The following is a 23,580-nucleotide window of genomic DNA, read 5'->3' as shown; positions in this document are numbered from 1 at the left end:
AAGGTAAGAGCCCATGGGATCCAGGGTGCCTTGGCGCGTTGGATCCTAAACTGGCTGAGTGGCAGGAGGCAGAGGGTGATGGTCGAAGGTTGCTTTTGTGACTGGAAGCCTGTGTCCAGTGGGGTACCTCAGGGATCGGTGCTGGGTCCCTTGTTGTTTGTGATCTACATAAATGATTTGGATGAGAATGTAAAAGGTATGATCAGTAAGTTCGCAGATGACACGAAAATTGGTGGGGTGGTAAATTGCGAGGAGGAAAGCCTCAGGCTACAGGACAATATTAACGGGTTGGTCAGATGGGCGGAAAAGTGGCAAATGGAATTTAACCCTGAAAAGTGCGAGGTGATGCATTTTGGACGGACAAATAAGGCAAGGGAATACACAATGAGTGGTAGGACCCTAGGAAGTACAGAGGGTCAGAGGGACCTTGGTGTACATGTACATAGATCCCTGAAGGCAGCGGAACAGGTAGATAAGGTGGTTAAAAAGGCATATGGGATACTTGCCTTCATTAGCCGAGGCATAGAATATAAGAGCAGGGAGGTTATGATGGAGCTGTACAAAACGCTGGTGAGGCCACAGCTGGAGTACTGTGTGCAGTTCTGGTCGCCTCACTATAGGAAGGATGTGATTGCTTTGGAGAGGGTGCAGAGAAGATTCACCAGGATGTTACCTGGGATGGAGCGCCTCAGCTATGAAGAGAGGCTGGACAGGCTGGGGTTGTTTTCCTTGGAGCAAAGAAGGCTGAGGGGGGACCTGATTGAGGTGTACAAAATGATGAGGGGCATAGATAGGGTAGATAAAGAGGAACTTTTCCCCTTAGTAGGGGGGTCAATAACAAGGGGGCATAGATTCAGGGTAAGGGGCAGGAGATTTAGAGGGGATTTGAGGAGGAACTTCTTCACCCAGAGGGTGGTTGGAATGTGGAACTCAATGCCTGAAAGGGTGGTAGAGGCAGGAACCCTCACAACATTCAAGAAGCATTTGGATGAGCACTTGAAATGCCATTGCATACAAGGCTATGGACCAAATGCTGGAAAATGGGATTAGACTGGACAGGGATGGATGGGCGGCGCAGACACGATGGGCCGAAGGGCCTCTTTCTGTGCTATAAAACTCTATGACTCTATGACACCTGGAAAGAGAAGTAGAAATAAAAAGTGCTGGAAATCGTCAGCAGGTCAGGCAGCATCTGTGGAGAGAGAAACCGAGTTAACGTTTCAGGTCGATGACCTGGAAAGAGAAGTTCAATTTAATATTTGGAGACCAATAATCCTGCTCTGTATTTGAGAATTTTCTGGGGGGTTTTTTAAATTTCAGATTTCCAACTTTTTCTCGTTTTAACAAGGTTGGTTTCCTGCAGTGACATTTCCCCCGTCAGCAGGTGGTAGCATTACACTTTGTAAACTGTTCATGGAACTACATTAGGCAGTGTAAAAGCACCATCTCCTGGTAGAAACTAGTACTACAGAACAAAATTCCAACGGGACCGAGCTGTTGCCGTCCCATCAAAACTGCCGGACAAACCAGCGCTAATGCTGAAACATACGGAGCTCTCCGTATCTGGCAACAAACCCTGTTGCAGCTTCTAAACAGTCAGCCGTACCTTGCAAGCGTCTCTGTAGCTTAGCAACAGCTTCAGTGAGACCTTGCAGAGCCTGACAGGTTATTTTTCTTTTCGTTGCTTTTTTTTCACCAAACGAAACGGCTCCGGATTTTTGCCGGTGGCTCGAGCATTCCGGACAGTTAACCTCCGGATAAACCAAAGTTTCCTGTATTAGACTACCTATGTTGAGAGGCAAAATTCGGAATTTTTCCCTACACTCACACTGCCTAAGAGATCAAAAATCCAAATTAGCTGATCTTAATTCTTTGCTTAGAAGGGATCCTTTACACCACATAGTCCAATGGCAGTCTTGTAAATGGCAGCAATTTTCAAAACATGAAGCAGAGAGATGGTTTTCCAATTGACCTAAATTTCTGCGTAGCCTGTCTTATTACATTTCTTTATCAATGTAAACTGGATCAGCGACTTGTCAGCTTTTTCGTAGTTAGAGTCTATCGATACATACAATACCGAAGCAAGCTATCGAGCTAATCCTATTAAAACAGTAACATTAATAACCCAAAGCAGCCACAGAAGTGTCAATTTTAATCATCAACGAAAGGCATTTCTCCAGCTTCTGACTCACCTCCTCCCCTTTGCTGAGCCTGTCGGACAACATGTGCCTGTAAATACATACAAAAACAGAGCAGTGAACCTATGTAATGAATTGAAGATATTTGTCTGTAATTATGACAATGAATTACTAACCACAGAACGATCAACTTCCCCTTCTTTAGATGATTACATTTTGAATATTCAGGTGGAGTGAATATTCAAATTCTGTTGTCTAAAGATTAAAAATTGTTTTTTTTTAAAAAAATCAGAACTCTGGCACTCAGGGGTTTTGGGCCAGCTTTCTTACAATTCTGCATGGTGCGTGCTAACTACTTAGCAATCAATACCTTGCATTGACTGGAGCACAGTTCTTTGGTGCCGTCTGTACCTAACCCAAGTGGCATTTCTTCACCCTCTATCCTAGAGAATGAGTGCCTGTGCGGGCGATTTGATCACAGGGACACCAAAGCTCGGGCAGATCCTATCTCACCCATTATCCACAATGTTTCCAGTGGGAGTCAGGGAACTCTGGCTGATTTATACCACCCCCACCTCCTCATTCCAGGTACTCAGGTCACTTGGAGAGAAAGTTTCAAGAAAAAGATCAGGTGACTCAAACACAATGTGCTTTTTAAAATCTTGCTTTTGTAAAAGGTTGTATAGCATAAGACCTGCTTTTCTGTCTACAAGATATTCAGCAAAGATGGGGAAGGAAAAAAAGGTGGGCGACAGTATTGATCAAAGCAACTATTACAGCAATGCGGAGGAATGATGTAGTTGAGGATCAAAGACAGAATCTAGTTGGTTAGAATTAAGGAATAGAGGAACTATTACGCTACTGGGTGTATACGATAGGCCACCAAATAGTGGGAAGGAGATAGAGGAGCAAATTTGCAGGTAAATTGCAGAAAGATGCAACAACTACTAAGGGTGGAAATTACGCAGGCTCTGGCTAAAATGTGCCAATCCTCTTTGGATATGAGGTTGGTGCCAGAGCACTGGAGGATTGCAAAATGTTAAACCTGGTAACTGCAGGCCAGTCAACCTGTCAGTGGTGGGGACATTTTTAGGGACAATATTAATTGGCATTTGGAAAAGTATGGGCTAATAAATGAAAGTCAGCACAGATTTGGTGGAAGCAGATTCAATAGTAACATTCAAAAGAGAACGGGATAAATGCCTGATGGGAAAACATTTACAGGGCTATGGGGAAAGAGAAAGGGAGTGGGACTAATTAGATAGCTCTACCAAAGAGCTGGCACAGGCACGATGGACCGAATGGTTGTCTTCTGCGCTGTATCGTTCTATGATTCTAAGCACAAAGTGTGAAAGCTGCAAAACACATTCAGAATATGAATATCACAGGATTTGACAAAAACCTGCTAGATTGTGACACGTTTGCTTTTCAAAAAAAAAACCCACATCAGTAACACGGTCACCTAATTACGGTGCTAACCCTGTATGATTCTGCTGTTACGAAATACAAAACACACTCACCCAAAAAGGAACCAATCATAAGCGATGGTTAGATAAAGGATTTCCACAGGCTCCAGACAAGCATGAACAAGTCCATCCTGTAGAAAACAAGTTGTGGCAAATTCTTTGGTGGCTCCAACAGCTCTTCAACAGAAACCTTTAATGCATCTCATGAGCGATATTAAATGCAAGCCGTCGATGCCTTGTAAAGATTTATACAGAGGAATCGCCAGGTGTCATGGATGTGTGCCCTGTCTGTAGCATATCATTTAAATGTGGACAAAATTATAGGCGTTTAGTGTTTTGCTGCTAATTATAACAAAAGATAAATACAGATATGAATGACCTTTCGTCATATCTTAGCTCATCTATAGCACCCCCCTCCCCTGATCACAGTATCCAGTTACTGTATTTCTTAAATAATTCCAGTTTTTGCCTTTCCTCCCCTACCTGGGAATCCAATCTATGTACTGGTCACTGTGAAGAAAAACCTGCTGACATCAGCTATAAATTTGCCTTTCAGTAGTTTGAACCTATCCTACAGTCGCTAGTTATTATCTTATATACATCTGTGACACTTCTCAGTTGCCTCCTTCGCAGTCTTTCCCTATAACTCAGTTCTCAGACACTGGGGATGTAACAACAGATTTTAGTTATTACGGCTCATTTGCAGAGACATTTGGCCAAGATTCCCAATGTACTTTTATTACTGCCTCTAAACTAGAGGTTCTATGACACAGTACTTACAAAGCGTTCAAGTGACAGTGCATAAAAACACATAAAATCTTTCCGAAGGGAGCTTTTATACATAGAATAATCACCGCAGTTCCAGAGATCTATGCTACTGAAGCTCAATTTCGTCTGAGCATCTCAACCTACAGTCTTGGATAGTCAGCGGTTTGGTGGGATTCAGGTTAAGGAAGCCATTCCGCACTTTTACTTCCAGCCGTGCAATTGCATTTTTGTGTCCCAGTGCCCGATGATTCAGCGCCAGCTACAGTTTTTCGATCAGCGGTTGATGGATTACTTTTTATTAACGGCTGTAGCAGCTGGATTCAGAGTGGCACAAGTGGAGATCTGGGAGGTGTCATTCCCTTGCCTGCAGGAAGTGCTTGAGCCAGGAAGAACAAAGGGGAAAACACGAATGGGGACAACATTTTTTAAAAAGTCAAGTTAAAATTTGTGTTAACTTTTACTAAGTGTAAAGTAGCTTGTGATTTCTACATCACCCCGCCTTGAATATTTCCATTAGAAGAGCCATGACTTAATTTTATTCTGCGCTGTACAGCACGTGCCTTATTATAATAGGAAATGCAAGAAGCTCCACACCCAAGGGCGGTGTTATAATTGAGGGTAGATGTTGATGGATTACTCATTGTCTTTGGGAATGAACAGGCAAGCAATGCAGACGATTCCAGGTGGCAAAAATTTAAGTTAGAGGAAAAAGTTAAGGAATTTTATTTACCATACTTGGAAAGGATCTTTGAGGTAACCTGACTTTGAAATTTTGAAGATTATGCAACTGAAATTGACAGAACTGGTCCAGGTAAAACTATGTGCAATGGTGAAGGGTTCAAATACCATGAAATACAAGTTGAAAACTAGAAAATTACAGGCCAGAAGGGAAGTCAAGCAGAACATTTCCACCCAAAAGGACAATAGATTTGTGGAATAAGTTACCAGGCAAGCAACTGAAGTGGGCAGTATAATTGGGTTTGACATAATTAGGTGCATTTCTGGAGAAGAGAAGAGATTGATGGATTAGAACGAGATGATGGATAGGTGGGGTTGATTAATCAAAGGGAGCAACTTTGTTGAGCCAAATGGCCTCTGCCTATTAGTCAGAATTCTTATGTTCAAAAAGACAAGTGTGAGGAATTTCAACAGAAAAACAAAAGGTGAAACGATGCGGTCCAATGAACAAATAATCTCATCCACCACAGCTGGAGAATGCGAGTGCCTTTTTCAGCCAAACGCAAGTAAACTGGATAACTTCTAGGTCCCATTTCATTACAGGAGCACAGCTGACTGCAGACACATATTACTCCCACCATTGGGTCTATGAATCTGGCATTGAGTGAAGGCTGCTTGCTTCAGCAGAGCCTGTGCCCTGCATTTGCACTTTGAATGACTGCACTGTAATGCTAATCATGACTGGGGATTCAACAGCAGGTTCTATGATCATTATTTTACCCTCTATTTTCTTTCAGGAGAGAATTTAAATGGTTTCTAAAATAATATTGGCCCCAATTTTAACTCCAGGTGGACTCCCTGCTCAGGCCAGAGTTAAAATTACAGTCGGGTCTCAATGATGTCATCGGGCCGTGAAGCAGGACCCCGTTGGCTGCGGGCGTGTCCTTGCCGCCTGCTCGGGAGAGCAGGTTAAAATTGCAGATGTTGCGACCGTGGCGGCTTTCGGACAGGTAAGAGCCAGGGCGATTTTCACTGCCCGCCTGCCAGGTTTCTGCTGAGCGAGTAGGGTTAAAATCTCTGTGTGCTCCAGTGTGGCCCCTCAGAACTGAAAGTTCATGGAACCAACACCTGGAGAAGGACAAATGGGCTGGACGCAAAACAGAGCCCAGCACCCTAGCACCAAATGTAACGGGGGAGAGCAATCACTCCCCAACAGCAACACAAAAAAAAACCTCAATAATGTAAAAGCAGCTACTGAAACCTGAGGATAGCAGATCAACACTGAACCGGCAGTTGATTTTTTAAAAATGTTCTGCTCCATAACTTGAAAAAAACCTGAAAACCCAGTAACTGCCAGAACATATTTATCACTAGGATACTGTTTAGTAGAAACTGAGCATTAGAGTTTCAAAGAATATTTAAATGCTAGACAAAGGATTAATGTAAACATACTGGTAATTAAAATACTGATTAAAAGTATCCCGCTAAATACGAGTGTGATGTTTTCTGACATCTCAATAACATTTACTGTTGAGAAAAGCTAAGAGCATGTATACTTACAGCCCACAGCGAGACACGAAGGAGAGAGATAAAGAGTGGAGTTCGATCCCAGCCAGAAATACAGTGCACTAACAAACCACTGTCTTCTGTCAGAAGAAAGGAACCAAGATTAGAATAGGGCCTCACCATCAAGGATAAAATTTAGATAACAAATTATAAATCAAGTTTAAAGAGCCACCCTCTGCACAAGAGCTTAAAGGACAATGTTGAAAAACACTGCACCACTCCATCAGGAGAGAGGAGGCTTTGATCCTAGATTATCGCATCATTAGCAAGCAGTCAAACTGTCAATCAAAACCTAGACTTACCGTCCCGATTTATTGTATGAATAAGCAGCTTCAGGTAATTCTGTGACTGTTGAACAAGGTCCCAGGACTATATAGAGAGGTAACAAGAAATAATGTTATCCTGACATGACCAGAAAGACAGATGTACAAGTTTTGGACTTTCATTTGGGGTATGGGCTTGGGAGAGAAGATTGCAGTCTGATAATGCAGTGGTTAAAAGGCTATCTACATACTGACATTTCAGAAATAAGTTGCAAAAATGTACTTTATAAGAACAGAAACCAGGAAAACACAAATATATGCTAAACCTATATAACACACTAGTTCGGCCCCAGCTGGAGTATTGTGTCCAATTCGGGGCACCACACTTTAGGAAGGGAGTGAAAGCTTTGGAGAGGGTACAGAAGAAATTGGCTGGAATAGTTCCAGGGATCAGGGATAAGGGACTACAATTACTTGGATAGACTGGAGAAGCTAGGGTTGTTCTCCTTGGAGCAGAGAAGGCGAAGAGGACATTTGAAAGGTGTTTAAAATCATGAAGGATTTAGACAGAGTAAATGAAGAGAAACTGTTTCCAATGGCTGAAGGATCGATAACCAGATGGCACAGATTTAAGGTGATTGGCAAAAGAATCAGAGACGTCATGAGGAAAAACTTTTTTACCCAAGGTTACAGATTCAATAGCAGCCTTCAAAAGAGAATTGGATAAATACTTGAAGCAGAAAAAATTGCAGGGATATGGGGAAAGTGTCAGGGAGTGGGACTAACTGGTTTGTTCTTCGAAAGAGCTGGCGCAAACTCGATGGGCTGAATGGCCTCCTTCTGTGCTGTACTATTGTATGATTCTAAATGATCTGTTGCCCCATGAGTTAACAAAAATGCTGCAGTGCCTGTTTGCTGCCAGTAGAGGAAGCTTCAACCTCACAGATGCCCTCCAGTGATAAGAATCTGGTATTACAACATTAAAAACAAAACCATAAAATGTTTTTATGGACCCACACACCCAGTTTCCCTGGCATGCTGGTGGTCAGGGTTTAAAACTCAGGATTGTCCCAATACTTGACGTGTGAATGGCTACGGTATTTACTCCTGTTGCTATACACCAAAACAGTTTCATATGGCAATAGGTGTGTGTAAATCTCTGATCCTTAGTGATACACAAGTCTAAATTATCCAGCGAGTATTAGTTATCATCTGGTCTCCATCATCAGGTTAAAAAGTGACATTATGTTGTAGTAGTACATCTGGTAGGGGGCTTGCTGGTTTCCCTTGCGCAACTGCGCTGCATAGTATAAATGCTCCCATACTCTGGGAAATCGACTGGATTATAGACCCATAGTAACGCGTGCCTATGAATGCATGATCTTATCAAGTGAGTCAGATTCAGGAAAGTAAACTCATGAAGCTACTCCTCTTGTGTTTCCATAAAGCAATTAGGTCTCTGCATTCCACAGTGGAGCCCAATATGGCTGGCACTATACTTAAAATCATAAAGGGAGGGTGATGCATGTAGTGTCCGTGTGTTGATAAAGACACTGAAGACAGGAGTTGGTTCATAGGTATTTACTAAGCAAAGTCTGGGGGGGGGGTTCTAACGGATATACACAATATACAGGCTTATATAGCCCGAGTGGCCATTACCGGCATTACAGCACACCTGGGGCTCTTAAAAGGCACATACACCACAATTCCTCCCCTTTTAGCTAACCAGTACATCATATTTTAAATAATTATTAATTACTTGTTATAAGCAAAATAATATACATTGCTGTAGTTAATTAATTATAAGTCAGTCTCTCAGGAGGCTTCCTGACTCGGTCCGGATAACGCCTCGGGGGTGTAGTAGTTTCTGGTGGTGTAGTAGGTTCTTCTGGCAAGGCTGATTCGGCTTGAATGCCAGTGTCGGGTTCATCGGGTTCCAGTATCACCGGATCGGAGGTAGATATGGGTATCTCTACTTCATCGTTAGATGTATAGAGTTGTGGTATAGGTTGTCCCTTTTCGGATGACTTTATGATTTGGTCAGCATGGCGCCTTATTATGCTTTCTCCGAGGTCCACGGTATACATCAGTGGTCCTAGTCGTGTGCAGATAGTTCCAGGCTGCCATTTCTCGGTACGGTAGTCCCGGGCCAAAACTTGTTGACCTATCTGGAAGGTTCTAGTTGGCCTTTCATTCATGCCTTGAAACTGCCGGTTCTCCACATCCCTTCTGATGTTGGGCTTGACCAAATCCAGCCGGCATCTTAGGTTTCTATTGAAGAACATCATGGCGGGAGTTTGGTTGGTAACCATATGTGTTGCATTCCTGTATGCGAATAAGAAGTTATCCACCTTGTGCTGAAGTTTTATGTCTTCATTACCCATGGCCTTTATGGCCTTCTTGAAGGTCTGGACAAACCTTTCAGCCAATCCATTGGTGGCGGGATGGTATGGGGCGGACGTGTAGTGCTTAACCCCATTGTTTCTTTTTTAAGAACTTCCTGAATTCTTCGGATACAAATTGCGGTCCATTATCAGAACATATCTGTTCCGGCAGCCCATTCCTGGCAAATATGGTCCTTAATACTGTGATGGTTTTTTCCGTGGTGGTGGAGGACATCTTTATTACCTCCGGCCACTTGGAGTGTGCATCAACCGCGATTAAGAACATTGAGTCCATAAATGGACCAGCAAAGTCGATGTGCACCCTTTACCAGGGAGACGAGGGCCACTCCCATGGATGTAGAGGGGCTTGTGGTGGGGCGTTTTGGACCTTCTGGCATCCTAGGCAGCTCTTGGTCATTTCTTCGATGTCTCCATCGATACCTGGCCACCATACAAACGCCCTAGCTAGGTTCTTCATTTTCACTCCACCCAGATGCCCCTCGTGAAGCTCCTTTAGCACTTTATCCTGGAGTTTGGGTGGAATCACCACTCTGGATCCACACATCAAGGTTCCTCGGCACACTGACAGCTGTTCTCTTCTTTGCGAGAATGCTGGCAACAGTGGTTCGCCATGTGCTGGCCATCCCTTCACTGTTAAATCGTAGACCCGAGAGAGAGTCGGGTCATTTCTCGTCTCCCTTTCAATGGCAGAATTTGTCACTGGTAGACATTCCACTATGGTAGAGTGGAACATCTCTACTGGGTCTACTGTAGGTGCCTCTTCTACCGTTGGCAACGGTAGGCACGATAAACCGTCAGCATTCCCATGCTGTTTTGACCCTTTGTATTCTATGTTGTATTGGTGTGCCCCTAGAAAAAGGGACCACCTCTGTAGCCTTTGCGCGGTCATAATGGGAACACCTTTTTTAGGGTTGAATATGGAGATGAGGGGTTGATGGTCAGTCAACAAGGTAAATTTTTGTCCGTGTAGGTAATGGTTGAATTTCTTCACTCCCCATACCAGGCTGAGTGCTTCCCTGTCGATTTGGGCAGTTACGCTTAGCTGAGTTTAATGAGCGTGATGCAAAAGCTATCGGCCGTTCTGAGCCATCAGGGAATTTATGGGATAATACTGCTCCTATGCCGTAAGGGGACTTCCAAAAGGCCTTCGATAAGGTCCCACATAAAAGATTAGCATGGAAAATTGAGGCTCATGGGATAAAGGGGAAAGTTTTGGCGTGGATAGGGAACTGGCTGTCAGATAGAAAACAGAGAGTTGGAATAAACGGCTCATTTTCTGAATGGCAGGCAGTAACAAGTGGGGTACCACAGGGATCTGTCCTGGGCCCCCAGCTGTTCACAATTTACATTAATGACCTGGATCAGGGAGTCGGATGCAGCATTTCCAAATTTGCAGACGACACTAAACTAGGAGGGGGGGTGGGCTCAGAGGAAGAGACCAGGAAGCTCCAGAGCGATTTGGACAGACTGGGCGATTGGGCGGATAAATGGCAGATGCACTATAATGTGGACAAGTGCGAAGTTATCCACCTTGGGTGCAGGAACGGGAGGGCAAATTATTATTTAAATGGCAATAGATTGGGAGAGGGGGAAGTACAGAGAGACCTGGGTGTTCTTGTACACCAGTCACTGAAGGCGAGCATGCAGGTGCAACAGGCGGTCAAGAAGGCAAACGGTATGCTGGCCTTCATAGCAAAAGGGTTAGAATACAGGAACAGGGATACCTTGCTGCAGCTGTACAGGGCACTGGTGAGACCACACCTCGAGTACTGTGTACAGTTTTGGTCGCCTCATCTGAGGAAGGATGTTCTTGCCATGGAGGGGGTGCAGCGGCGATTCACCAGGCTGATACCAGGAATGGCGGGAATGACCTATGAGGAGAGACTATGTAGTTTAGGGATGTACACACTGGAGTTTAGAAGATTGAGAGGGGACCTCATAGAAGTGTATAAAATTCTGACAGGTCTAGACAGACTGGATGCAGAAGGAATGTTTCCCTTGGCGGGTGAGAACAGAACTAGAGGACATAATTTAAGGATAAGGGCTAAGCCATTTAGGACAGAGATGAGGGGGAATTTCTTCACTCAGAGAGTGGTGAACCTGTGGAACTCATTGCCACAGAGGGCAGTGTACGCCAGCTCATTAAATATATTTAAGAGGGAATTAGATATATTTCTACGGGCAAAAGGGGTTAAGGGTTACGGAGAGAAGGCGGGGACGGGATACTGAATTAAAGGATCAGCCATGATCTCATCGAATGGCGGAGCAGGCACGAAGGGCCGAATGGCCTACTCCTGCTCCTATCTTCTATGTATCTATGTATCTATGTATCGCACGCCAGTCTGATTTGCAGTGATGGGTTGTAATGAGCCAAAACTTCTTCGGATGTGATTAAGTCTTTGCATTTATGGCAGGCACGTTTACAGTCTTCATTCCATTTCCAAATCACTCCTGTTTGTAGAAGTTCATTAAGAGGGTGTAGAAGAGTTGATAAGTTTGGTAAAAATTTATGATAGTAATTTATTAATCCCAGGAATGACCTTAATTGTGAAACATTTTCAGGTGCTGGGGCTTTTATAACCGCTTCAATTTTTTCAGGTGACTTATGCAACCCTTCATTATTAATTATGTGGCCACAATACGATATCTGATTTTGGAAAAATTCGCACTTGGGGCGATTCGCTCGTAGGCCCCGTTCTTTCAGCCTAGTGAGCACCTGCTCCAAGTTGGCACGGTGCTCGTTGTCGTTTTCTCCTGTTACAAGGATGTCGTCTAGGTAGCATTGAGTCCCCGGAATCCCTTGCAGGACTTGCTCCATAGCTCTTTGCCAGATAGCTGGAGCTGATGCTACTCCAAAAACCAGTCGATTGTACTGGTACAGGCCTTTGTGTGTGTTTATCGTGAGATACTTTTTAGAGGCCTCCTCAACCTCCATCTGTAGATATGCCTGTGCCAAGTCAATTTTGGTGAAACGTTTCCCTCCGGATAGTGAGGCGAAAATATCTTCTATCCTCGGAAGAGGATACTGTACTGTGTGAAGGACCGGGTTTACAGTCACCTTGAAGTCACCACAGATGCGAATTTTTCTCTGTTCTTCAGATTTATCTTTATTCAATGCTTTTTTAATGACTGGAACGATGAGTGTTGCCCATTCGCTCCAATCTATTTTGGATAATACGCCTGCTTTTTCCAAATTCTCCAGCTCTGCCTCGACTGCTGGACGTATTGCGTATGGCACCGGTCTTGCCTTAAAAAATTTGGGAATTGCTGCATCTTCCACTTTTATTTGAGGCGGTGATGCCTTTCAAGGTTCCTAGTTTCTCTTGGAACACTTTGGCGTTGGCCAAGATGTCTTTTAATCGTTCAGGTATGATGTCATCATTGTTTTTTTCCTTACTGGTTACCGTCAGTGCCTGAATGGAGTGCCAGTCTAAACGTATCTTCCTGATTCATTCACGTCCCAACAACGGTGGACCACCATCTTGTAGAATGTATAAATACAACTTTTGTATTTCTTTGCCGTTGTATACAACAGGCACCCTTATTTTTCCTTTGGGGTATACTTTCTGCCCCGTATATGTTTTTAAGATAATGGATGTGTCTTTTAGAGGTATATATGCGAAAATAGCCTCTCGTAATCCCGTCGATTTATTACGGTTAGAGCTGATCCTGTATCTAGCTCCATTTTAACTGGGGACCCTGCTATTGTGAGGGTAACCCAAATGGTTTGGTAATCATCTTTGGCAAGTACATTATGTAATTTGAGACAGCTTAGTCTCTTGTTTTCGAAGTCGCTATCGCTCTTCTGGTCTTCGGAGCTACTGTCCGTCATCATTTGTACCTTCCGGTACTTTTCTTTATTGTTTTTTTTTTCTGTCTGTGGATTTATTTTGTCCAGATCGGCATACCTGTGCAATGTGTCCAATCTTTCCGCATTGCCTGCATGCTTTGTCCTTGAACCAGCAGTCCCTCTGGTTATGGGTGGATCTGCCGCAGCGATAACATCTTTCGAAACCCTGTGTCATTTCATGGGTGCCGAAGTCCTGTGTCTTTTGTTGTATCTCTGCAGCTCCTTTTGCTGCTGCTTCGTATGATACAGCCATACTGAAAGCTTTGTCCAATGTTAAATCTTTTTCAGAAAGCAGTCTTTTTTGTGTTCCTTCACTTAAGAGACCGCAAACGAATTTGTCTCGAAGATAATCTGATAGTCCTGCCCCGAATTGGCAGTACTTTGATAGCTTTCTTAATTCGGTTAGGTAATCAGCGTTACTTTCATTCTTGTGTTGATTTCTCTTGAAGAACTTGAATCGTTCCGCTATCAGCAGCGGCGTTGGGTTTAAGTGTTCCTGCAGGGTATCAACAATTTCTTTAAAATTCTTGTCCTTTGGTTTGGCTGGAGTGATTAAATTTCGTAACAGCCCGTATGTCTTTGCGCCCATTAAGTTCAGAAGTACTGAAGCTTTTTTTTTCATCTTCTATTCCATTTGCAGTGCAATAAACCTCTACTCTTTCCACGTATGTGGTCCAATCCTCTATTTCGCTGTCAAAAGCATCAATATTACCAGATTTAGGCATTTCAGAAAAGATATGGCGCTTCCCGCGTTTTTTTTTCCTTTTCTGTAGCAAAGATATGGCGCTTCCCACGCTTTCCCGCCGCTGCTGCCGATAACAACGCTGTTTACTGCGGTTTCCGTTCTCTTTTTTTTTTTAAATTTTTTTATTTACTGTTGGAGACTTGTTCCCGCCGGAGGTCTGAACTCTGACCTGCTTGCCGCGCCGGCCGTCTCCCGAGTGCTCCCTCCCAGTCCGTTATTGCTTGCCTCCGATTTCACTGCCTGTCTCAGCTGTAGAGCCAGCTGCTGGAGCCCCAGCCTGATGCCCAGGAAGGATTAGCGCAGTACCTGCCACCAGCTTGGCCAGCTGGTGAAACCACAGCTTCTCTCACTTCCTTGAGTCTTCTGGGCGCCCGAGGAATCGATGTCCTTGAGGTGCTGCCGAATTGCAGGTAAGTCCGTTTCCACTTCGTCGCCACTGTAGTGTCCGTGTGTTGATAAAGACACTGAAGACAGGAGTTGGTTCATAGGTATTTACTAAGCAAAGTCTGGGGGGGGGGGGGGGGGGGGTTCTAACGGATATACACAATGTACAGGCTTATATAGCCCGAGTGGCAATTACCGGCATTACAGCACACCTGGGGCTCTTAAAGGCACATACACCACAATGCACACAGGTCACTTTTCCATGAGAGGAGGGAAATTAACTAGGCAATATGAAAGAGCCTTTATGTTAAAAAAAAAACTTGTCCCCATTTTGGGAGAAGAACCTCCATGTGCTCCTCTCGCCTTTTTAGCATTTCTGTCAGGCAGCCAGTCTCTAAGCCCACTGGGTTCAAAACTGATGTTGTGGAGACCAGATTGCTATAGACAGTGCCAATACACAAGACTGGCTCTCTTTTACTGGAACAAGATACTGTACTTTAATCTGATGAGAGATTTGTAGTCCCACATTTTTTAATGCATGTTTATACTAAGGAATCTAGCAAACAACAAAGAATTGTGTCTGCAGTTGGCGACAGTATTCTAATCTAAAACCACTCTAAGCTGCCAAGGGTATTTTAATGGATGTTATAAAGCTTCTTTTAACAGATAGGCTGTGGGGTGGCATGGAAGTGAGAGAAGTCAGGTTGCAGTCAGAGTACTGTGTACAGTCTGGTCACCCCATTACAAGGAGGAACTGAAAGCAAATGTTCCCTTTAAGCTGCAGGGTGCTCCAGGGGTCCCACGCAGCTGGTGAGCCAGTTTTTAAATTAAAAAAAAACGGTCATGTGCGGACGTTTGACTGGGCTGTGCGCCCCAAAACAAAATTACAGGGGACAGTGCATGGGATGGCTCGTAAAAATCAACATTTCATTGTGCAGTACACACGTCTGCTGCATATATGACAAATAAAATTGAATGGAATTGAATTGTAGGTTCACTAGGATATTACCAGGGATGAGTGGTTGTAATTATGAAGAGAGACTTGAGAAGTTAAGGTTTTTTTCACTAAAGCGGAGTGTCTCCTTTGTGTCTAAGTGACCATAATTGGACCCAATACTCAAACATAGATCTGCCTAGCACAAAGGTATTCCCCTGACCCCCAATACCTAGCATTTTCTTGGATCGGTGTTACCCAATGTCAACCCGTGAAAACGGGAAAAGTATCTAGATTAAAACAAAGTTTGTTCTGAATCCAGAATCCAGTGTTACTGGAGCACAGTCTCACCTGATAATCCCTCCAGTCAATGTTCAGATTCTCAGTCAGAGAAGGGGGGATATTCAACGGTGCATCAACAAAATCCTACAAGTAGATACATGGTCAACAATCAAGTTACTGCACAAATACAATCCATTTTATACAATCCATGGACTACAACGGAAGTGGATAATAGCAAAGAACAGCTGCAGAAGCTGCTATGATGGTCAATGTCCTGCAAGTCACAAGTTGAGACGCATAATACGGGCCATTTCTTTTCATGAAAGCTCTTTCACTCAATTCACAAGCTGCAGTCAACGACTGCACGAGCAGTAGATCTGGCTACTTCTTTCCTCTTGTGTACCCTCAAACCGGGAAGGATTGCAATGCAGTCCAACATGCACTAAAGAGAAGGATATCGGAGAGGAGGTGAATCCTGAAGTGGTTGAGCAAGGCGATCGATATGATGATGAATAAAAGGATTTTTTTTTTAGCTAAGTTAGGCTAAGGGAAGACAAAGCACCAGGGCCTGACGGGATACATCCTAGGATCACGAGAGAGGAAATTGTAGAATTCCTAGAAACTATATTTCAGGGCTCTATTGAGTGTGGATATGTGCTGGAGTTCTGGAGAGTGGCCAATGTAGTGGGCCCATTTTAAAAAATTAAGAACTAATCTGGGTAATTATAGACCAGTTAGCTTACCATCTGTGGTCGGGAAAATTTGAGTCTTTAATTAAGGATGACATTATTACATATCTAATTAAAGAGAAAATAGTTAGAATAGCCAGCATGGATTTGAAAAGGGGTCGATCATTCTTGACAAACCTCATAGAATTCTTTGAGGAGGTAGCATGCTTGGTAGATGGGGAATGCAGGGGATGTGGTGTGCATGGACTTTAGGAAAGTTTTTAATAAGATACCGCATGGGTGATTACTAGAGAAAGTTAAGAGGTATGGAATTGGAAGAGGCTTGGGCTGATAAGTGACAATTAACATTTGCGCCACACAAGTGCCAGGCAATGACCATCTCCAACGAGAGAGAGTCTAACCACCTCCCCTTAAAATTCAATGGCATTACCATCCTCGAATCCCCCACCATCAACATCCTGGGGGTGGGGGGGGGGGGGGGGGGGGTGGGGGGTCACCATTGACCAGAAACTTAACTGGACCAGCCACATAAATACTGTGGCAACAAGAGCAGGTCAGAGGCTGGATATTCTGTGGAGAGTGACTCACTTCCCGACTCCCCAAAGCCTTTCCACCATCTACAAGGCACAAGTCAGGAGTGTGATGGAATACTCCCCACTTGCCTGGGTGAGTGCAGCTCCAACAACTCTCAAGAAGCTCGACACCATCCAGGACAAAGCATCGTGCTTGATTGGCACCCCATCCACCACCTTAAACATTCACTCCCTCCACCACCGGCGTACCATGGCTGCAGTGTGTACCCTCTACAAGATGCACTGCAGCAACTCGCCAAGGCTTCTTCAGCAACACCTCCAAGTCACACACCATCCTGACTTGGAAATATATCGCCGCTCCTTCATCGTTGCTGGGTCAAAATCCTGGAATTCCCTCCCTAATAGCACTGTGGGAGTACCTTCACCACATGGACTGATGCGGTTCAAGAAGACGGCTCACCACCACCTTCACAAGGGCAATTAGGAATGGGCAATAAATGCTGGCCTTGCCAGCAATGCCCATAACCCAGGAATGAATTTTTAAAAAATTAGGGAGAAGATAACAACTTGGATTAAAATTTGGTTAGAAGAGAAAGAGAGAATAAGAGTTAAGTGCAGTTTTTGCAGAGTAGTTGGAAGTGGGTAGTGGTGGCCCCCGGGTTCCAGTTCTGTTTCCTGTGTACACCAATGATTTGGATATAGGCCTAGGGCAAATGGTGCCAACATTTTCAGGAGGATACCAAAAGAGGAAGTATAGTTAATTTGTTAGATGATCAAAGGGATGTTGATAAGATGGAGGAATGGGCTAAACAGTGGCAGATGGAATTCAATGTCAATAAAGTAAATATTTGCCTGATTAAACCTGTATTAAGCACCTTGGGATGTTCTTTGTTAAAGGTGATCAATAAATGCAGGTTGTTGTTGAAATAGTTCAACTATGTTATGGTGCTGCTGTAATGGATGTCAGACAAACTCATTTAGATTTCTCCCTTTAGCAAGTGGGAACTGTTAAAATGCATTTGTCTACACACTCTTGGTTCTGACGTCAACTAGGATTCATTGTAGAAAAACGTCATCCATCACAGCCAATACCTGCTTCTGGGGTTGGCACCACACCACTGGTCAAACCCCAGATCTGACCAGGCAGTGTGCAGTTTTCGCAGTTGTACCTGCACATGTTCCCATTACACAAGGTGCAGAGGGCAAAAACATTATCTGTGGTATCGATAATTTGGCCGCCACGCAAAACTTCCTCCTCAATCAGTAATCTATTATAATTACATATACTTGTGTCTCGTGATTGTGAATGGCAGGGGAAAAAGGGCGTTGGTGGAGAGAAAAAAACCCAATGTGAACAGGTTGTGAGCAAAGTCTGTTTCTACTCGCACGCCTCCCATAGTTATAAGCTCACCTGGTTCCAGTTGAACACCAGCCCTTCAGCCGTGTAATCTCGATCCTTGTAGTCTTTAAAAAATTCACAACCTGCAGACAAGGTAAAAGAAAACTGTAATTGCTATTATAACGATGCCTTCTCTGTGTCCTAACCAATATTTATCCCTCAACCAACAACACAAACAGACTATCTGGTCATTAGAGGAACTATGAAATTAAATTATCAAGGAACATAAAACAAAATAGTAAAATATTTTTCAGGCATATAAATAAAAAAAGGTCAGGATGGGAATAGGGCCACTAAGGGATGGACAGGATAATACCACAGGCAGCGATAGAGAGATGGCATAAATATTAAATAATCACTTTGCTTCAGTATTTACCAGGGAGATAGAACAGGTAGACATGACAGCGGATGCTGAGATTAGTAATCAGATAACTGCATTTAAAATAAAGAGAGATATATTAAATAAACGAATCAAACTCAGGATAAAACCCCAGTCCGGATGGATTACATCCGTGCATTTTAAAAGAATCTAGGAAAGAGGTAGCAGAGGCATTACTATGCATATTTAATAATTCATTAGAAAAAGGTGTAGTGCCAGAGGACTGGTGGATAGCTAACGTAATACCTATATTTAAGAAGGGAGATCGAACAAGTCCAGGGAACTACAGACCAGTCAGCTTAACATCGGTGGTAGGAAAAATAATGGAACCCCTACTAAAAAGGACAAAATAGAACATCTAAAACCCAAAAATATAATAATGAATAGTCAGCATAGATTTCAAAAGGGAAAGTCTTGCTTGACCAACCTCATTGAATTTTTGAAGCAGTAACAGAGAGTAGTCAAGGGTGATGCAGTAGATGTAATTTATCTAGATTTTCAAAAGGCCTTCGATAAGGTACCCCATAATAGACTAATGAATAAGGTCAGAGAATGTGGAGTCAGGGGACAAGTAGCAGAATGGGTAGCTAGCTGGCTTCAGGACAGAAAGCAGAGAGTAGGGGTAAAGGGTAGCTATTCACAGTGGCAGAAGGTGGGTTGTGGTGTTCCACAAGGACCAGTGCTGGGACCACTGCTGTTCACAATTTATATTTTAGATTTAGACTTTGGAATCAAAAACACAATTTCTAAATTTGCGGATGACACCAAATTTCAATACTGAGGACGACTGCAACAAATTACAGGAAAACATTAATAAACTTGCAGAATGGGCATATAATTGGCAAATGAATTTCAACACAGATAAATGTGAGGCATTACATTTTGGTAGGAAGAATAGGGAGGTCACGCATTACTTGGAGGGTGCGAGTCTAGGTGGGGTAGAGGAACAAAGGGATCTCGGAGTACAAATACACAAATCACTAAAAGTTGCGACACAGGTTAACAAGGTCATAAAAAAGGCAAACCAAGCACTAGGGTTTATTTCTAGAGGGAGAGAATTGAAAAGTAGAGAAGTTATGCTAAACTTGCATTGAACCTTGGTTAGACCACACTTGGAGTACTGTGTACAATTCTGGTCACCATAATATAAAAAAGATATAGAGGCACTGGAGATGATGATACCAGAAATGCGATGTTATACCTACCAGGAAAGGATGAACAGGCTGGGTCTCTTTTCTCTTGAAAAAAAGGCTGAGGGGTGACCTAATAGAAGTCTTTAAAATTATGAAAGGTTTTGAGAGAGTACACAGAGAGAGTGTTTCCACTTGTGAGGAAGAGCATAACTTGAGGCCATCATTACAAGATAGTCACCAAGAAATCAAATAGGGAATCCAGAAGAAACTTCTTTACCCAGAGAGTGGTGAGAATGTGGAACTCGCTACCACAGGGAGTGGTTGAAGCAAATAGTATAGATGCATTTAACAGGAGGCTAGATAAGCATATGAGGGAAAAGGGAATAGAAGGTTATGCTGATAGAGTTAGATGAGGAAAGGCGGGAGAAGGCTCAAGTGGAGCATAAACATGGACTGGTTGGGCCGAATGGCCTGTTTCTGTGCTGCATAAATGCAAGTCTTTCTTTCTTTGCATATCCTATGTAATTATCACATTGCTGTTTGTGGGAGCTTGCTGTGTGCAAATTGACTGCTGTGTTTCCTACATTACGATAGTGACTATACTACAAAAGAACTTAATTGGCTGTAAAGCGCTTTGGGACGTCCCAAGATCGTGAAAGGTGCTATATAAATGCAAGTCTTTCTTCCTTTACATCTATACCTGGGCAGAAATGCATGTGTGATAACAGTTAAACAAACAATAAGTTGGAGAATTCATGGGTTAAATCAGATTATTTTGTAAACAATTGGAACACTGACTTTAAATGAAAATTTGATGTTGGTCCTACATCACTCAACATAAATTGAATTGGTTTGTGTGTTCCGGAACACTGAATAGGTGCAGGCAAACATTTCTTAATCCAATACTCACAACCCACCTAGCAGCAATTTGCATATAGATAGTCTTCCATATTTTTTCTTAATGTTTCAAAAATTCATAGTTTTTAAAAACCAAAATGTTGTTTCTTTTCCCAAATTTATGAAGAAAAATATAACTGAGATGCACTGTCTAATCTCAGCAATCACTTCTTATTCAATTCGATAACTCAAATTGAACACCGATTCTCTAGGCTCAAACTAGTACAGCAACAGAACAGCGATAGCGGGAAGCAACTCGTCCAGTCCAACGGGCCATTAACGTACACTCACTGGGCTCCCACAAAGAGGCAGCTTCGCGTGCCGGTTTTCCCAACACAAAGCTGTGTTTACACAAGAAAAAGCAAGTACATTCTTGATTTTAATTATTTAGCAAGTCCATATTTAAAAAGAAAACACGGACCAATGACTTTGATTAGCTATTGCCACTGCAAACACGTTCAGCCCTTGCTGTGAAGCGGTTACCTGGGTACGGTATAGACAACAAGGTGAAATCTGCATATCGCTGGGCTTTGTCCACCTTCTCGGATGAGGTCACACTGAAGGAGGAGGAGAAAGGGAAAGGATCAATATTTATGATACTTTACCACCCACCCCCCAAAATTTTGTATTTTGGGTGCATTTATGTGCTAAGCATTAGGGATTCTATAAATGGGAATGGAACATTGCTGTGCTTTTGATAGTGAGTATCCCCATCAAGCACTTCCAGGTAAAGGAAGCTTGATGCAGGGTAACGTTCCCTCTACTGGGCCCTGACAGAGTGCTTTGAAGCCAGCCTGAAAATGCACCCCACTACATAATATTTCTGTTTTCCACACCAGACGTCGCTGAGCAATTCTTTCTGATTTATAGTTACTCTTGTACTATAGGCTCAATTTGCTACGGGCAGCTGACAGCGGTCAACTTCCACCCCACCTGTCAGAGCTGGGTTCAAACCCTGGCCTCAGAATGGACAGTGTCCTAATCTGATTATGCCACCTCTCCCCCCTCAGTAGAGATCCGCTTCCACTGTTCTATGAGTCTTTGCTGTCACTTAGTGCCAACTGGATATTTTTTAGACACCCACATTTCAGCGAGCACAAAGGCCAAGAGTAAAATCTTGAGGGTGGATGGAGGGGAAAGAAAAAGGGAAGGGAAAGGATCTGCACGAAGAGGTTTGTTGGTGGAAGCCACAGTGCAGTGCGAGCTACAAATGCACAAGTGAAAAAAAACTCGGATGGAAACAGTACAGTAAACATTACATACTTTAGATCAAAGTGCAATATCCATTACAAGTTAACATGTCCAGTGCTTCAAAACATTACCGCTGAGTTTAAAATGAATCGGTTTATTTTCTAAAAAAAAGGCTAAAGTTAGTCTAATTTCCCTTTTAAAGCCCCAACCACATTGATATGCACCGAACATTACACACAGAATATAAGGCTGTAAACACGGTACACTTTGGCAAAGAGCTGCTCAAACAGCATGCCTGACAGTTTTTCTTCTTTAAAAACAAATCTCAAATGACAAGGTTGTTAATAATTTTAAACTGCTCCAGCAAAACTGACTGCCCCAAAGGCATCCTGTAGCACTGAGTCAAGACAGAAGTGTTAAAACCAGAGAAAAACAGGGACTTTTTTAGGAAACCAAAAATTGCACTAACGCGAGTGAACAAAACTCCTCGGAATTAATCAGCCTACCCATTCAAACTATAGTCTCCAGCACTGACCGTGACTTGGAAGATCTACAACTCCCTCTGCATCAAGTACCGTCTTGTTCTAGGCAACTTTGTTTTTATATAACTGAACATATTTATTTGAAGAGGGAGCAGGTTTAGCAGAAATTTATGTTCAAAGCATTTCCGTAATGTTCAAGTGGAAATAAAAGTCACAAATATAGAAGATTAAATTTGCAACCTGAGAAAGACCTGCCATTTCAGATCTAATTCCCTTTAAGAAAGATCTCAGTAATGTCACTGGCAGAGAGGAGCTGCTTGTGTCCCAAAGCAAATCCCATTCACTGCAATGGGGTTTAGCCTTTCAAACCACTCTGCGAGCTGACGCAGAGCCACGTTACCCCAAGAAAATACGCTACTGACAGAGTAAGCAACAGTTCTGAAAATGTTCCAGTGATGGCCACATTACAGACAATTTGTTTTATGTGATTTCTCCATCCAACCTAGGATGCTGAGGGAAGTTAAGGTGGAAATCGTGGAGGTACTGGCCATGATCTTCCAATCCTCCTTAGATACAGGGGTGCTGCCAGAAGACTAGAGAATTGCAAATGTTACACCCTTGTCCAAAAAAGGGTGCAAGGATAAACCCAGCAACTACAGGCCAGTCAGTTTAACCTCGGTAGTGGGGAAGCTTTTAGAAACGATAATCAGGGACAAAATGAAGAGTCACTTGGACAAGTGTGGATTAATTGAGGAAAGCCAGCACGGATTTGTTAAAGGCAAATCGTGTTTAACCAACTTGATCGAGCTTTGTGATGAGGTAACAGAGAGCTAATGAGGGCAATGCGGTTGATGTGGTGTACGTGGATTTCCAAAAGGCATTTGATAAAGTGCCACATAATAGAAACATAGAAGATAGGAGCAGGAGTAGGCCATTCGGCCCTTCGAGCCTGCTCCGCCATTCAATGAGATCATGGCTGATCATCCAAATTCAGTACCCTGTCCCTGCCTTCTCCCCATATCCCTTTAGCCTTAAGAAATATATCTAACTCCTTCTTGAATATATTTAATGAATTGGCCTCTACTGCCTTCTGTGGTAGAGAATTCCACAGGTTCACCACTCTCTGGGTGAGGAAATTCCTCCTTATTTCTGTCCTAAATGGCATACCCCGTATCCTTAGACTGTGACCCCTGGTTCTGGACTCCCTGACCATCGGGAACATCCTTCCTGCATCTAGTCTGTCCAGTCCTGTCAGAATTTTGTAAGTTTCAATGAGATCCCCTCTCATTCTTCTAAACTCCAGCGAGTACAAGCCCAATTGACCCAATCTCTCCTCATATGTCATTCCTGCCATCCCAGGTATCAGCCTGGTGAATCTTCGCTGAACTCCTTCCATGG

At 43.3% G+C, this 23,580-nt stretch overlaps 1 protein-coding gene across 4 annotated transcripts in view; it reads right to left on the bottom strand.

The window, feature by feature from the left end:
• The window catches only part of mtmr14 (myotubularin related protein 14), a 102,926-nt gene that overhangs the window by 29,912 nt on the left and 49,434 nt on the right, over positions 1–23,580 (bottom strand). For 3 of the 4 annotated variants that reach the window (XM_086001943.1, XM_086001946.1, XM_086001945.1), the window contains exons 7-13: positions 20,993–21,066; positions 18,113–18,183; positions 15,549–15,623; positions 6,919–6,985; positions 6,611–6,696; positions 3,659–3,735; positions 2,193–2,229 (exon numbers count right to left, since the gene is read on the bottom strand). In XM_086001943.1, coding sequence (XP_085858069.1) covers positions 2,193–2,229; positions 3,659–3,735; positions 6,611–6,696; positions 6,919–6,985; positions 15,549–15,623; positions 18,113–18,183; positions 20,993–21,066 — 487 coding nt within the window. The remainder of the gene's footprint in view (positions 1–2,192; positions 2,230–3,658; positions 3,736–6,610; positions 6,697–6,918; positions 6,986–15,548; positions 15,624–18,112; positions 18,184–20,992; positions 21,067–23,580) is intronic. The other variant, XM_086001944.1, reaches the window with a different exon arrangement.

The sequence above is a fragment of the Somniosus microcephalus genome, chromosome 11, assembly GCF_052327205.1.
Source record: "Somniosus microcephalus isolate GS21.2 chromosome 11, FLI_Smic_1.0, whole genome shotgun sequence".
In the NCBI taxonomy this organism is placed as follows: Eukaryota; Metazoa; Chordata; class Chondrichthyes; order Squaliformes; family Somniosidae; genus Somniosus; species Somniosus microcephalus.
The sequence above is the reverse complement of the archived record's forward strand: the minus strand, read 5'-3'. Positions and strand labels throughout refer to the sequence as shown.